The sequence below is a fragment of the Lithobates pipiens genome, unplaced genomic scaffold (genome assembly GCF_037356315.1).
Source record: "Lithobates pipiens isolate NorthernLeopardFrog02 unplaced genomic scaffold, aLitPip1_a1.2 Scaffold_8, whole genome shotgun sequence".
NCBI classification, from domain to species: Eukaryota; Metazoa; Chordata; class Amphibia; order Anura; family Ranidae; genus Lithobates; species Lithobates pipiens.
In genome coordinates, this window is record NW_027507903.1 from 680623046 (window position 1) to 680639571 (window position 16526).

Consider the following 16526-nt stretch of genomic DNA (forward strand, 5'->3'; position numbering starts at 1 on the left):
CCTTTAAAATTAGCACTTTAGATTTCTCCCATAGACTTTTACAGGGTGTTCTGCAGATTTTTAAATTTGCCGTGAACACCCCAAATTGTTCGGTGAACAGGCAATGTTCGAGTCGAACATGAGTTGGCTTCACCCCGACAGCAAACACAATCAACAAAGATGAAATATCCCTGCCTGCCCTCTTGTCCCTCAGTTGGGAAAAAAGTACCTTCCTACACCAGTGTAAAAGGTGGGGGGGGGGGAAATCTACCCCCCCCCCCCAACACCAAAATGGGTGGCAAGTAGGCCTGCTGTCCTGGACAATTCCCAGAAACGCCATTACCAGTAAGTCTAACTGGGAATTTTTTTGTTCATGTCCTCTTCCAGGATGGCACACCTAAGAGGAGAAACAAGTATACCAGGTCTACCTCAGGGTGGGACCACTGCTTGCAAAACCTTTCTGCTGAATGCCAGGTCCTGCTGTGCAAATACCTCCACTCTGTAGTACCTTGTCAGGGTATCCTGGCTTGCCTGTGTGGTTGCATGGCAGATTTGTTACATAATCTTGAGGAATGAACTTTCAAATATATGCTAACTTACAAACCATACCCCTCCATAGGCTAGTGTGTTGGCCTGCCTAATCCATCTTGATAATGTTGCCTCTAAACCTTTCCTGGACTCCTAGAATAGAACTAGAAAATGTTTTGACCAGTTGAATTATTTGACTCAATCTAGATATGTTGGAGACCTCTCCTAGCATCTAAACAGTGAAAACTCTGTTCCCTCAGTTTTCCCCTAATTTTGTGATTATCTGAAGAATATCTCCTGTGACCTATGGAAATGTGTGGCCGCTTTCAGTAAGGACAGGGTGTTTTATTAAAAAAAAAAAAAAAAAAAAAAAAAAAGAATTCCATCTTCCAAAACAAAAAAAAGGTTCCTTAATGGACAGACCTTGTAAATGCCCTATCCTTCTAGCCGTAGTAATGGCCAACAACAAGGCAAACTTCAGGAACAAAATTTTAACGTAAATTTGCACAATTGGCTTAAAAGGGTGTTTAGTCCTAGCTTCTAGCACCTTCAATAAATCCCAAGGAAGGATCTGTTCATTCTAATAGGAGTCTCCCTCTCCCTTGCTGCCAAAAATCGATTAACTAATGGCTACCTTGTGAGCCTCAAGCCTAGAAAATTTGACAGGGTTTGCGATCTGGCACTTTGTCTAAACACTCCCTCTATTTAAGGATTCCCCACTCAATAGCCATTTGAAAGAAGTCCTGGCTTGGGGTGTATAACTGCAGTGGAGGCACGAACAACCTCTTTACTGTTGCAAACCAGACCCTGCTTGGCCACCACGGTGTGACAAGGTTAGCCTGCACCCTGACCCAAGTACAGTACATACAGTACAAGAAAGTACATAGGCTAGGCTGATAAGTCAGACCCTAGCCAATGTGTTGATTTTCTCCCAGCTCCTACCATGGGCCATGGAAAATAACTGCTCCATCTTGCCGTTCCTTTTGTAGATGTCCATAGATCCTGCGTAACCATGAAAAAAAAAAAAAAAAAACATTTAACAGGTTCTTCTGAACACTGTAGTTGCTTTCCATGTGAAACTTCTTTTATTCAAAAAATCTGTTCAGTTTTCAGAGGAAATATAGTTTGCCTAAAGGCTTGTAAACCGCAAAAACTTGGGAGTAAAAACTTTAAAGACACTGGTTCGCTGCAACAGGGACAACTACTACTACTACAAATAAACATTTGAGGGATAGAGAGAGTCTAGGTCAGTGATTGTGAACCTTGGCACTCCAGATGTTTTGGAACTACATTTCCCATGATGTTCATGCACTTTGCAGTGAAGTTGATCATGGGAAATGTAGATCCAAAACATCTGGGGTGCCAAGGTTCACCATCACTGGTCTAGGTGATATGCCACAGTTGTTTCCAGAGGGATATGTGGACTGTCTGATCCTTTCCCATTGTGATAGGAACTGAGACAGCTTGCCTTCTATCTTGATCCTGGTGTAATTTTTGGTTTCTTTATTAGAGGGACCTGGGGAAGTAAACAACCCTCCTTTCTGCTTCCCTTTACTGTTGCTCCCTTTTTTATTTTTTTTGCCAGAATCTCACTTGGGCCTCAACTGGTTTTAGCTGAAGGGGTCATGAATAAACCTTTATTTTTAACAGGCATTTTTTCCCCTTTTCCGAGCACCTCTATAACTCCGGATCCAAGCCTGAACTGAACAACGGAGAACCTTCAGAAGACATACCACCCAGGTGTTAGACATGTAATCCCCTTCATATGCCTCGACCAGTGGTTCTCAGCATCAGTCCTCAAGTACCACCAAAAGACCTTGTTTGCAGGTTTTCCTTTATCTTGCACAGGTGCTTTTAAATCCGAGTCAATGGCTTGGTATTTTGGACAGCTATTTTATCTAAGAGAAATTCACAAAACATGGCCTGTTGGGGGTACTTGAGGACAGTGTTGAGAACCACTGATCTAGACCACTCTTCTAGTCGAGATGAGGTAGGTCTCAGACTCTAGCCATCACCCTCACCACATTCTCCAAATACGCTATCTCCTTGCCAATGACTATTGGGATTCCAAAACCTGTTCCATCTTGGCACTCTGGGACACATGCCCCATGATCCTGTCAAGCCAGAAATCCATATTTCTTACTACACAAGTGGCTGATAATGCCAGGGCCATAGATGACTCATTTATATCCAAAGCTTTCCACAAGAGTCTTTTGTCCTGCGATCCACTTGGTCTTTACTATTTCCAGAGTCCTCAAAGGACAGGTCTGATTTCTTGGAGAAACTGCCTGCAGGATATTGGAAGGAGGCAACCATTTGTCAAGAGGGAAGAAATATATATTTTTTTTACACTATGGTGAGTTTCTTTTTCCATTAAGACCGTGATCGTTACTTGCTGGTCTGCCTATTGAGTTGGGATCCCCTGGCTTGTTCTCGGTGCAAGCATAGCCAATTCCTGCCATTGTTGGTCTGATTTAATACTACAGGCTTTACACCGCTTGCCTTCTGGTAAGCGCATATGTTGTGTGGTGGAGGGTCACAAGAATCAGTGTCTTGTCTGCACTGAAGGTTTTTACTAAGTCACCATTTTCACTTATCTCACTGGACTTTTATATAATTTTCCACTATCCTCCTGAGTTTGAGGATTGGTTATATATCACGTATTGCTTAATCATTGATTATTGTGATTCAATTGTTTATTATAGTGATTATTTGGTGCAATAATTCAATTATTTATTTTTGTCACTGCATATTTTAGTTAAATTTTTTGGCGCAGCTTATTTTCCATTTCATGATTTGTCAAGAGGGATCGATGAGTACAGACAGGAGAGACTAAAGACTAATGCCCCATACACAAGAGCGGATTTTCCGTTGGAAAAATCTTGGATGGTTTTTCCGACGGAATTCCACCCAAGCTTGGCTTGCATACACACGGTCACACAAGTTTGCTGAACTTTCGACCATCAAGAACGCGGTGATGTACAACACTACGACAAGCCGAGAAAATGAAGTTCAATGCTTCCGAGCACGCGTAGGGATTTGCGCGTCGGAATTGCTACAGACTATCGGAATTTCCAATCTGAACTTTTTCCGACCGAAAAATTGAGAACCTGCTCTCAATCTTTTGCTGGCTGGAATTTGGCCAGCAAAAGTCAGATGGAGCGTACACCCGGTCGCATTTTCCAACCAAAAGCACTTCTCTGTCTTTTGCTGGCCGAATTTCCGATCATGTGTACATGGCATAAGTGTTCCTGCCACCCCTCTTGTGTGCTTGAAAGTCAGATGTGTGTTTGCCAAGGAGCTTTGTCCTGAAGAGCATAGTAAAGGAGCTGTTGCTTGGACTGTTCACCGAGGAAGGGTAAACCTCCTTAATGTTGTTATTGCAGAACCCGTCCACCATCTGATACACAGAAAGTTTAGTGCCCTCACTAATTCTCCCCCTCATTTCAGTTCAATCCTTTATTAAAACATCAAGACACCAACCCTGGACTGTTTATTGAGCTGAAGCAGTAAATGCCCAAATGTGCCTGGCAGTTGTGGGGGAAATAACTCGGCGACCTTTACAATTGCTGGCTCCTACAGGGGTCCCACTACACTTGAATTACTGGTTAATTTCCCAGGAAGGAAACCTCCTCTGTTCAGAGGCCCTGTCTGGGGTGGAAGCACTGCCGACTTTATTATAACCCCCCCCCCCCCCCTTCCACTTGGTGAAGGTTCTAGGCCTTCTAGTTACCTACAGGTTTAACACCCCAGCCTGCTTGGCCATTTCCCATAACCCCCAATGGAGGGCTACACAAGTGAAGTAAATGTCTGGATTATACGTATTTTGTGAGTTGTTGAATTTTTGCACCGCATTCCAAGAGTTTGAAAGGTTAAGTAGGGTAACCTGTTATCAATAAAATGATTAGTAATAAAGATAAACCCAATATTACATTGTGATACTGGGGAGGGTGGAAGTGAGGTTCTGGATGGCCAAGAGGCAAGTTCCCCTAAACTGACCAGAAAGGTGCATTCTATAGAGATGAGTTGGGGGGTGGAAAAAAGTGTGATAAATCGACACCTTACTATAGAAAGAAATGTCATGTTTATGTTTGTGTCTGTCCTGTAAGAACAACCAACCATGTCTTTTTAAACTTTTTTTTATTTCCCTTACAGCAATGTTCAAAGGTCCATGAAACCACTTTTGAGAATCTCGAAAATCTATTGGAGATTTTCATTTTGTCTGCTGTCAGCGATGGCGTTTACTGATCTGCTAGCTGAGCTGGAATGTTCCGTCTGTCTGAACATTTATACCGATCCTGTAATGCTGAGATGTGGACACAACTTCTGCCGGTTCTGTATGGATCGTGTGCTGGATAAACAGGAGTCCGGAGGTTACTTCTGTCCTGTATGTAGAAAAAGGTTCAAACGTCGTCCTGCACTGCACAGGAACATAACATTGAGTAACATAGTGGATAATTTCCTGTCTGCTCAGCCAGATCAGGAGGAGTCCGGGGTCTTCTGTTCTCACTGTGTGGACTCTCCTGTACCTGCTGTTAGATCCTGTCTGCACTGTGAGGTTTCTCTGTGTGATAAACACCTGAGAGTCCACAAAAAGTCCCCAGAACACGTCTTATGTGACCCCACCTTGTCCATGGAGAGCAGGAAATGCTCCGTCCATAAGAAGATCCTGGAGTATTACTGCACTGAGGATAAGACCTGTATCTGTGTATATTGTTGTGTGATTGGAGGACATAAAGGACATAAGATGGAGTCACTGGATGAGGCTTCTGAGAAGAAGAAGGCGACACTGAGGAATGTTCTGCAGAAACTTCTAACAAAGAGAGAGGAGATGGAGGAAAGAGTCCAGAGTCTGCAGGAACACAGGAGGAAAGTAGAAGAAGAAGAAGAAGAAGAAGAAGAAGCTGGTGACATCGAGAGAGTCACTGCCCTGTTTAGAGATCTCAGGAAACATCTGGAAGACCTGGAGGAGAGAGTCCTGAGGGACATCTCCAGGCACGCAGAACAGGTCTCTATCTTTATCCGGGATCTGGAAATAAAGAAGGAGGAGCTGTCCAAGAAGTTGCGTCACATTGAGGAGCTGTGTAACGTGACGGATCCACTGACTGTCTTACAGGAATCAGACACAGGTGACTTGTGTGATACTGAGGATGGAGATAATGAGGACAGAGAGAGACATGTGGAGCTCCTCCATGATGGAGGGGGTCTGGATGTGGCGGGGGTCTTACACACAGGTTTATCTGATATAATAACAGAGGTAAATGTATACTTCTATATACAGGGAGTTATAGATGTATTACTGGATATAAACACATCTCATAATACTCTGCATTTATCAGATGACAGGAAAACTGTATCCTGGTTAAGTATAAACCAGAATCACCCAGAAACACCAGAGAGATTCCAATATTATCCTCAGGTGATGAGCAGTCGGAGTTTCTCCTCAGGGAGACATTACTGGGAAGTGGATGTTGGGGGATCACAATTCTGGAAAGTGGGGATGTGTTACCCCAGTATAGCCAGAAGAGGAAGGCAGTCGGAGATTGGAAGGAATAACAAGTCCTGGGGGTTGGGGAGGTATGATGATCAGTATGGGGTGATACAGAACAGTAAATTGACCCATTTACCCACCCATCCCTCCAGTAACAGAGTCAGGATATATCTGGATTATGAGGCCGGGCGGATCTCCTTTTATGATCTGTGTGACCCGATCCGACACCTCCACACCTTCACCACCACCTTCACTGAGCCCCTCCATGCTCTGTTTGGTGTATTGGGAGGTTGTTTAAAGACGTGTGAGGGGAATACAGAGATGTGAGAACTCCGCCAGAGTTTGATGACATCACAAGGATGGGTGGTGGAATTGATCCATTGTTCCGCCAATGCTTGGAGGAAATGGTGACTCCTGGGAGAAGTAAGAGGGCTGCCATTGCAGGTCTCCTTATGAAAATGCTCGTTACCTTGCTTTGTACTTGTTCTGTGTCCAACACTGGAAGGCTATTCAATACAAAGCATAGACAAGACAGCCAGGGAAGTAGCATTCTCAAAGGGAGAGTTCAGCAATGGCAGCCCCCCATAATTCTGTTATGACAGATGCCTTATGTCCCTTTCTGCTCATTGTGTTTTTTATGTGTGTGTGTATGTATATATATTGGTGTATATTTATTTTATAGGCCTGTCCACAAGAGGTTATACCAAGATCATGACTGCTCAGCTGTGTTTGGTGTTTCAGTGTCTGATCACTTTTATAACACTGTAAATGGATGCAACCCCCCCCCCCCCCCCCAACTACTGCAGCTCTCCCAGCCTTCTTGGGAGCTTGGACATTAGTAAGTGGCCAAGACCGCATCACGCTTAAGAGATGGAGGAACATCAGTTCTGCAATCTCGTTTGGGACAAATTAATCCGCAAGTGATAATGATTTCATCACTTCCAGTTTTAGAGATTCTCCTCTGCCCTCTGGAGGTCAGTCGAAACATTGGAGGGTGATCTCTCCATAAAGAACACCTGTCAAAAGCTATCACAAAGGGGCAGTGCTGGAACAAGGTCACCCAGCGCCCAGGGCAAAGATGCCAAACTGCACCCCCCCACCCCCGTTTATGATGTGCAAGCTTAGAGGGTCCTACACCCAGTAAACTATTGCACCCATGGCCACTTTCCCTCCTGCCCATCCCTTGTCCTGGCCCTGCAAAGGGGATAACCAGTGACTATTTTATTCCTCATTTTCTATCATGTCGACAGTATTTAGTGCTGGAAATACACGTCTCCTTAATACAGGACAGAATTCTGGGAAATCTCTTGCAGAAAACATGAGCAGGAATAAGTCTACCCAATCTTTTGTGATAGTATTGTTTTGTTTTTTGTTTGCTTTTTTTATGTTTTTTGTTTCTAATTGTAAAATTTTGCAAATAAATTATTGAACAACATTTATTCGGCTACATTTTTTTTTTTTTGGTAAAAAATACCCCAAATCGGTGCATATTATTTAGTCCGTGTGAAAGTTATGGAGTCTACAAACTATGGGATATGTACAGTATTTGAAAACTGGCCCTGATGTACTGACAGCCAATCTCATTTCTTGAGGCCCTTAAAATGCCAGAACAGTGCAAATATCCCCCAAATGATTCCTTGTGGAAAGTAGACAGTCCAAGGTATTTAGTAAGAGGCATGGCAAGTTTTTATTTTATTTTTTTTTTTGATCAAATTTTCGGGGAAATTTTTTCTAGAATTGTTGTGTTTTTTTTTTGCAATTTTAACAAGTTATTTTTCATACACAATATAGGCATGCTTAGCATTACACTCCAAAACCTATTCTGTTTGCCTTCTGCGTATGGGGATACCAGACTTTTTCATAGCCTAGATGCATAGAGGGGCTCAAAATCTTAGGAACACCTTCAGGATTTCAAGGAGCATACCTTGCACATTTAATTTCCTGACTACCTATCATATGTAGCATTTCCCCTGTAAGAGCTGCTGATTTGTGTCCCCTGGCCATCCCTCTCTGTATAGCAGCAGCCAGACACACAGCAACTTCAACTTTTTTGGCTCAAACAGTCAAGGGGTTGCCTTTTTAACAGTTTATTGCAGTGTAAAAGGGGTTAACAAAAGCACAGTCGCTAAGATCTTTCTCCCTTAGGGCTTGCATTTTTCCCCTCAGATTCAAGCATGCATACTTCTATGTAAAGCTCCCAAATGTGATCCTCAGTGGCACCCCTCTTTGGCACCCAAAGAACTTGTAGAAAGATGGGCTCCCCAGCTAAGTACAGCTGGGACCTCGTGAGCAAGGCAGAATCTTGAACAGAGTGGTCAGGAAGGGCTTGTAGCCCTCTTACTGAGAACCTCTCCTCCTAGAAAAAATCTCTGCTCTCTGGGGCTCCAAACTATTTATGCACTCCCCAACCACCATCTGGGCACACCTACCAAGGGATTGGCTGGAGCTGCATACATATTCAGGCTGCTCAGTGCTCATTTGATTTTTCCACCCTCTGTTCTGGAAATCTCCAGAAAACAGGAGGAAGCAATAAAACTTGCAACCTGAAGAGCCCAGACCAACCTAAAGCAATCACACACCGGTCTGCTAATTAGAGATGGATGGGACATTTTGCAAATGCGGCCAAAAGTTCACGAACCGCAAAGTTTGCGGCGGGCCCCATTGACTTCAATGGCAGGCGAACCTTAAAAACCTACAGGTCCTATTTTCAGCCAAAAAATACTTACTAGCTGTGCACACATAGTCCCACCACATGGTCACTGACATAACAAAAGTATGAAGTGAATCTGGGATCGACAACTACGAGCATTCTTTTTTTTTAATCTGTGAAATTTTGACAATTCAGAACTCAGGAGCGCATGAAGGCAATGGAGGAGAGGAAAGGTCAGGGTAGGCTATGAAGAGGGTGCAGGAGATGATCACCAGCACCGAGATAGAGAGCACTGACACCAGCACCGAGATGGAAAGCACTGACACCACACCAGCACCGAGATAGAGAGCACTGACAGAAGCACTGATACCAGCAACTCGCTGCTGGGCCCCAAAAATGACACCGCTCAACCTCTTCAAACAGGAGGGTACGGGCATATAGTACGGTGTGCTTTTTTTTGTACAAGGAAGAGAGCCAAAGGTAGAAAAAAGGTCTGTGTGCTTGATTAAATAAATTGTTTATAGAGATATACATGGTCTACTGGTCACGTGTTGAATTCCTCTGAGATCCATGCCTCATTCATTTTTAGAAATGTGAGGTAGTTAACACTGTCGTGAGCTAGGCGAGTGCGCTTATCGGTCACTATCCCCCCTGCTGTGCTGAACGTCCTTTCGGACAGGACACTGGACGAGGGGCAAGCCAACGGTTCCAGTGAAAATTGGGCAAGCTCTGGCCAGGGGTCAAGCCTGCCCACCCAGAAGTCCAGGGGTTCATCACTCCTCAGAGCGTCCACATCGGCCGTTAACCTGATGTAGTCGGACACCTGTCGGTCTAGGCGTTCCCTGATGCTGGATCCGGATGACACCTGTCGATGGGTCGGCTGAAAGAATGACCTCATATCAGAAGACACCTCTTCAAACCGCCCTCTTCTTGCAGGCGCTGTTGGATTGGTACCCGCAACTCCTTCTCTGGGAGTGGGAATTCCTCTGCCAGTGCACGCAAAAGCAGAATGCAGCATTTCTCTATGCAAGGCCTGGAAGTGCTCCATTCTAACAGCCCTCTGTGACGGTGGTAACATTTCCACCATTTTGTTTGTACTGGGGGTCTAAGTACGTTGCCACCCAGTACTGGTCCTTGACCTTTATGCTTTTTATACGGGGGTCCCTGTTAAAACAGTGGAGCATGAAGGCCCCCATTTGCACTAAACTGGAAGTGGTGTGGTGGCCTGGCTCCTGCTAATCATCCAGGATAATTGTTGTCCTCCTCGTTCTCCTCTCGCCATCCACGGACAACAACAGGGATCCCAGAAAGGTTTAAAGCATGCTCTTCTTGCTCCTCCTCATCCACCCCGGCACCATCCTCCTCTGACTCCTGTTGTTGACTTGTCTGAGTAGCCCCCCTGGGAATTCATCCAGCATTGCGAATTCATCTTCCTGCTTCTCCACGGCTTGATCAATGACAGGACGCAATGCACGCTCCATAAAAAAGGCATAAGGTACCATGTCACTGATGGCGCCATGGCTGCGACTGACCAGTTTGGTGATCTCCTCAAATGGCCGCAGAAGTCTGCATGCGTCGCACACACCACTGGCGCGGTGAAAAAAACAAGCTCCCCAGAACCTGTTCTGCCGCAGAGTTCGTACAAGTAGACATTAACTGCACGTTTCTGCTGGAGAAGCCTATCAAGCATATAGAAGGTTGAGTTCCAATCGCAAATAAGACGTCTAACCGGCAGATTGTGTCGCCGCTGAATGTCAGCAAGGAGAGCCATGGCCGTGTAAGATCTTATGAAATGGGCCGAGATTTTCCTTGCTTGCCGCAGGATGTCCTGGACCCCAGGGTATTTGACAACGAATCGCTGCACAACCAAGTTTAAGATGTGTGCCATGCATGGCACGTGCGTAATCTTGCCCTGTTTCAATGTGCTAAGCAGATTGGCACCGTTGTCACACACCACTTTACCAACTGTCAAATTGAGCAGTGTTGGCCACTGATCGACTGTGAATGCAAAGCTGAAAGGAGTGCAGGGCCAGTGTGGCTCTTGGCTTCCAGGCACAACAAACACAGCACAGCATGGCAACGTCTCACCTGGCATGTCGAATAGGTCCTGGGGGGCTTGGGCGGCGCAGAGGAAGAGAAGCTAGCAGCGGAAAAGGAGTCAGCCGAGGAGGAGAGGGAGGAGGATGGAGGAGGAGAAGAGCCAGGCCTGCATGCAATCCGTGGCGGTAAAACCAAATCTACATGGGTGCCACGGGTTACATGCTTGACGGCCGTCAGAAGGTTCACCCAGTGGGCAGTAAAAGTGATATACCTTCCCTGCCCGTGTTGGCTAGACCACGTGTCTGTGGTAAGATGTATCTTGGCACCGACACTGTGTGCTAGAGATACATTCACTTGCCACTGAACATGGCCATATAGCTCTGGGATGCCCTTCTCTGAGAAATACTTCCTTCCTGGGACCTTCCATTGTGGTGGTCCAATGGCCACAAATTTTCGAAAGGCCTCCGAGTCCACCAGTTTATATGGCAGTAGTTGGCGGGCTATCATTTCTGACAAGTCAGCCGTCAACCGTTGGGCAAGAGGGTTATCCGGCCTCATCATTTTTTTACGCTCAAACGTTTGTCCCACGGAAGCCTGCCTTTTTCCAGAAAAAACGTGAGGATGGCGTGATGGAAGGTGGAGTGGAGGACAATTGTGAGGAGAGAGGAGAAGTAGAAGACGAGGCTGGACGGTGAGAGCCCGGAGTGTGGCTTTGTGTGTTCCGTTGCTCCCACTGGGCTCGGTGATGGCAGCTCATGTGCTTTAGGGCGGTCGTCCCTAGGTGAGTGTTGGGCTTACCGCGACTTATGCGTTGATTGCAGATGGCAACACTATTGTCAGCAGCGGTCACGTTAAAAAAAAAAAAAAAAAAAAAAGCCCACACTGCAGAGCCATGTGCCGACGTCCTGGGAGCGCCAGATGTGACCGTACATGGTTGATGCCTCGCTCCTGATACATTAGCAGTCTGCTTTGTCCCTCCTGTGTAATGTAAGTTCTTCCTGCTTCTCCTCCCTATCGGCTGGTCCATATCTCCCTCTAAACTCCCCTCCTCTTCCTCTCTTGTGGGCACCCACGTGACATCACTAGACACGTCATCATCGACGTCACCTTCCCCACCACTATAATTAGAGATCTCGGAGTAGGCAGCAACAGCGGGGACCAACCTCCTCCTTGGGCTGATCTGGGTACTGTCATCAGACTGCTGAGTGGCGGTTGTTGCTACCTCCTCTTCCTGATCCAATGCCAAGAGTGGCTGCGCATCGGCAATGTCTTGATTAGGAATGAGCTTCATGTTCGAGTCGAACATACGTTCGACTCGAACATCGGCTGTTCGCGCCAAATTCGTGTGGCGCTCACAGCCCACAATGCGCAGTGCATTGCTGGCTCATGATTGGCCAAGCATGCACTGTGACCCCGCATGCTTGGCCAATCACAGCGCTGGCAGCAAGCAGAGCCATGATTGGCCACAGGCAGGATGCCTGTGGCCAATCATAGTTCAGGCTGTGTAGTACACGCCCGCACTATATAAGGCTGCCAGCGCGGCGGCCTTGTGTAGTGTGTTGGCGTCTGTAGGAGTTAGTGGGTGTTCTGTGTACCTTCAACACGGTATACACCGATTGTTATTGGCCAATTTTGCGTTCTTGCTCTTCTGTAGTGGTTGTTGTGTGCGTGCCTTGACCGCAGTATACACCGCTATATCCACCTATATAGCTAGCTATATTTCTATTTTTTAATAGAGCTTGCAGTCAGTTGTAGGAGATTCTGCGTGCTATCTGCATGCGCTGAACCCAGTATACACTGCTGTATCCACCTATATAGCTAACTATCTTGCTCTTTTTAAATAGAGCTTGCAGTCAGTTGTAGGAGATTCTGCGTGCCCTGACCACAGTATACACCGTTATATCCACCTACATAGCTCTTCTCTAATTGAGCCATCTGCAGGAGTTAGTGGGTGTTGTGTGTGCCTCCAGCACAATATACACTACCCAACTGCTGGTTTTCCCATCTCCCTTCAGGTCATTACCATGTCTGGAAGGCCAGCAAGGAGAGGCAGACAGGCGCTAGCCGATAAAAGAGGGCAAGCAGGCTCTGTGTCTAGAGACAACAGTGCTGGCCATGGGACACACTTGTCCTTCTTTTCGGCAGCTGGACATGTTGAGCCGCAACATGCCAACGACTTGGTAGAGTGGATGACCAAGCCCTCTTCATCCTCCTCATCCTCTCTCACCCAGACTCAGGGTACTAGCAAAGCAGCATGCCAATGCATCGTCTTCCCTCCTCTCAATGTCATCATCAGTGACTCCTTCCCTAGACCCACCATGTCCTCCTGAGGAGTCTCCTGAACTCTTTGAGCACAGTGTTGAGTACATGCTCCAGGAGGATACCCAGTGTTTTGTAGGCTCTGATGATGATACTCAGCTAGAGGAAGGCAGTAGCGTGAATGCAGAGAGAGGGGATGCTCAAGAAGGACAGCAATCTGGCAGTCATGTTCCACAAGCTGCAGCATACTGCCAGGTTTGCTCCAGCGATGAAGAGGGAGGGGATGATGAGAGCACTGACTCCACGTGGGTGCCTGGTAGGAGAGAGGAGGAGGAGGCACATGTCCAACGAGGCAGGATGCCCTCCGGGGGCCAGCTTAGGGGCAGCACACCGACTGAATCACACCGCAGAGCTCCGCCTGTGCAGGGCGCTGCCTCTGCGCGTTATTGTAAAAGTTCTTTGGTGTGGGCTTTTTTGAGACGAGTGCATCAGATCGCACCGCTGCTATTTGCAACATATGTTTCAAGCGTATCTCGCGTTGCCAAAACATCAGCCGCTTGGGCACCACATGCTTGACCAGACATATGTTGACCTGCCATGCAGCTCGTTGGCAAGCGTACCTCAAAGACCCACACCAAAGAACAAAGCGGACCTCTCCTTGCTCCTCATCAGCTGGCATCTCCAACCCCACTAGACCTTCAGTCCTCTCTGAAACCTGCTCTGAGAGGAATGAAGGTGTAGAATTAGGTGTGTCGCAGCCAAGTGCTTCTGGGCACTCTGCTAGCAGTACACCCACGTCCTATTATAGCAGGCAAATGTCCCTGCCCCAGCTGCTGGACCGGCGAAAGAAGTTCACTCCCAGCCATCCACATGCCCAGCGGTTGAATGCTAGCTTGGCTAAATTGCTAGAACTTCAACTGCTGCCTTTTCAGTTGGTAGACTCAGCCCCCTTCCGTGAGTTTGTACAATGTGTGGTTCCTCAGTGGCAGGTCCCCAAACGCCACTTTTTCTCACAGAAGGCGATTCCGGCCCTCTACCGGCATGTGGAAGGCAATGTCCTTGCCTCGCTGGACAGGGCGGTCAGCAGTAAGGTGCATGTTACCGCTGACTCATGGTCCAGCAGGCATGGACAGGGACGTTACCTGTCTTTCACGGCCCATTGGGTCACTCTTCGGGCAGCTGGGAAGGATGCAGGACAAAGTACAGTAGTGTTGGAGGTTGGTTGTGACACACCTCTCTCCTCCACCCCCTCCTCTTCTTCTTCCTCCAAGGCCTCTTCCAGTGCTCTGTCCTCTGAACCAGCGGTGCTCCACAGGCGGTCAAGGGGCTATGCAAGCAAAACTATGCCATGCCCTGCTTGCGCTGGTTTGTTTGGGGGACAGGAGCCACACTGGGGCAGATATTTTGTCAGCTCTGCAGGGGCAGGCTGAGAGGTGGTTGACGCCACGCCAGCTTAAGCCAGGATTGGTGGTTTGCGACAATGGCACCAACCTCCTCTCCACCCTCCGACAGGGACAACTGACCCATGTGCCCTGTGTGGCTCATGTCCTTAACCTGGTGGTGCAGCAGTTCTTGGGCAGGTACCCGGGCTTACAGGATGTCCTGAAGCAGGCCAGGAAAGTCTTTGTGCATTTCCGCTGATCATTTAATGCCTGTGCTCGGCTGGCTGAACTCCAAAAGGAGTTGAACCTGTCCAAGAACCGCCATATATGTGACATGCCCACCAGGTGGAACTCAACATTGGCCATGCTGCAGCGGCTGCATATGCAGCAGAGGGCCATCAATGAGTACCTGTGCGACTACGGCACCAGGACAGGGTCAGGGGAGCTCGGTTTTTTTCTCCCCACGCCAGTGGGCATGATCAGACTTGGACACCTTTCCCACCGAAAATCCTCTGGCTTACTGGGTCTTGAGGATGGATCACTGGCCAGAGCTTGCACAGTATGCAATTGAGCTACTGGCCTGTCCTGCATCCAGCGTTCTTTCAGAACGCACCTTTAGTGCTGCTGGTGGCTTTGTTACCGATCACAGGGTGCACCTGTCCACTGACTGACCTTCATAAAGATGAATCAGTCTTGGATCACCCACAGCTACCAAGCACCTGAAGCTGATGTAACCGAATATTTTTTTTTTTTAAATATCACATCCTTTCAAGACAATGCTGATGCTGAGTGACTGTCCTGTTATGTTGATTGTCTATCCTTTTCCTCCTCCGCTGATATGTTGGAAGAACATTTTTGGTTCTGGGTGATGCCACCAGCCCAATTTTTCTGCCCCTGTTTAACAGGGGCATTTAATTACAATTTTTGATGCAATGCTTTGCAGCAGGGCTCATTCCTGCACTACAACTAGAGTATATGGGAGAGGTTGCAGTGTGGTGGCACCAGCACCAGTGCCTAAGGCCCAATAATTTTTCAGCCCCTGTTTAAAAGGGGCATGTAATTACAATTCTTAATATAATATTTCACAGCAGGGCCCATTCCTGTGCCCACCGAGAGTAACTGTGAGGACTTAGTGTTGTGGCACCAGCACCACAACCACTAAAGGCCCAATTTTTCTACCACTGTTCAACAATGGCATGTAATTACAATTCTTGATATAATCGTTCACAGCAGGGCGCTCCAGCGCCCACCAAGAGTCACTTTGAGGGCTTACAATGTTGTGGCAACACCAACACCTTGTTCCGCCATTTCTGCAGAGCATATAGGGCAGGCCCCTACTTTCAAACATCCAACTTACAAACGTCTCCTACTTGCAAACGGAAGGAGACAACAGGAAGTGAGATGAAAAAAGACGGACGGCAAAACAAATTATACAGGGGTGATAACCCTTCCCTATGGTTTCCAAAAAGCTTAAAAATAGATTTTTTGACTGGAGCTACACTTTAAAAATGTACCAGTTCAAAATTACAAACAGATTCTACTTAACACAACAAACCTACACAGTCCCTGTCTTGTTTGCACCGCCTGTATACTGCTGTTCTGAGTATATAGGGCCTGGGGGCCTCACGTCTTTCCTTTTTTTAATATGGATACGGGGTTCCCCTTAATATCCGTACAAGACCCATAGGGGCTGGTAATGGGCAGGGGGCTACCCATGCCATTTTTCTCAATGATTTTCATCCATATTGCCGAAACCAGATAATACATTAAAACCGCAAGCAGTTTTAAATTACTTTTTTTTTCATTAAATGTCATTTTGTGCAGGGACTGTTCTAAACACGGGAAACACATGCCACTTCACAGGGCTACTACTATAGACACCCTCCAGGCACGATATTTAACCACTTAAGCCCCGGACCAATTTGCAGCCAAAGGACCAAGCCCCTTTTTGCGATTCGGCACTGCATCGCTTTAACTGACAATTACGTTGTCATGCGATGTGGCTCCCAAACAAAATTGGCATACTTTTTTTCCCACAAATAGCGCTTTCTTTTGGTCGTATTTGATCACCTCTGCGGTTTTTATTTTTTTGCGCTATAAACAAAAATAGAGCGACAATTTTGAAAAAAGTTCAATATTTTTTACTTTTTGCTATAATAAATATCCCCAAAAAATATATAAATAAAATGTTTTTTTC

The 16526-nt window shown here is 46.7% G+C and overlaps 2 protein-coding genes across 2 annotated transcripts in view; one reads left to right on the forward strand and one right to left on the reverse strand.

Annotated features, from left to right (window-relative positions):
• Positions 1-4741: 4741 nt before the first annotated feature.
• Positions 4742-6645, forward strand: LOC143962090 (E3 ubiquitin/ISG15 ligase TRIM25-like). Its single transcript, XM_077471416.1, has one exon. The coding sequence runs from the start codon at positions 4742-4744 to the stop codon at positions 6323-6325; it is 1584 nt and encodes a 527-aa protein (XP_077327542.1). The 3' UTR covers positions 6326-6645.
• Positions 4759-16526, reverse strand: part of LOC143962087 (NACHT, LRR and PYD domains-containing protein 3-like) — a 114969-nt gene continuing 103201 nt past the window's right edge. The window contains exon 11 of the transcript XR_013270625.1: positions 4759-4892. The gene's annotated coding sequence lies outside the window, so the exon portion shown is untranslated. The remainder of the gene's footprint in view (positions 4893-16526) is intronic.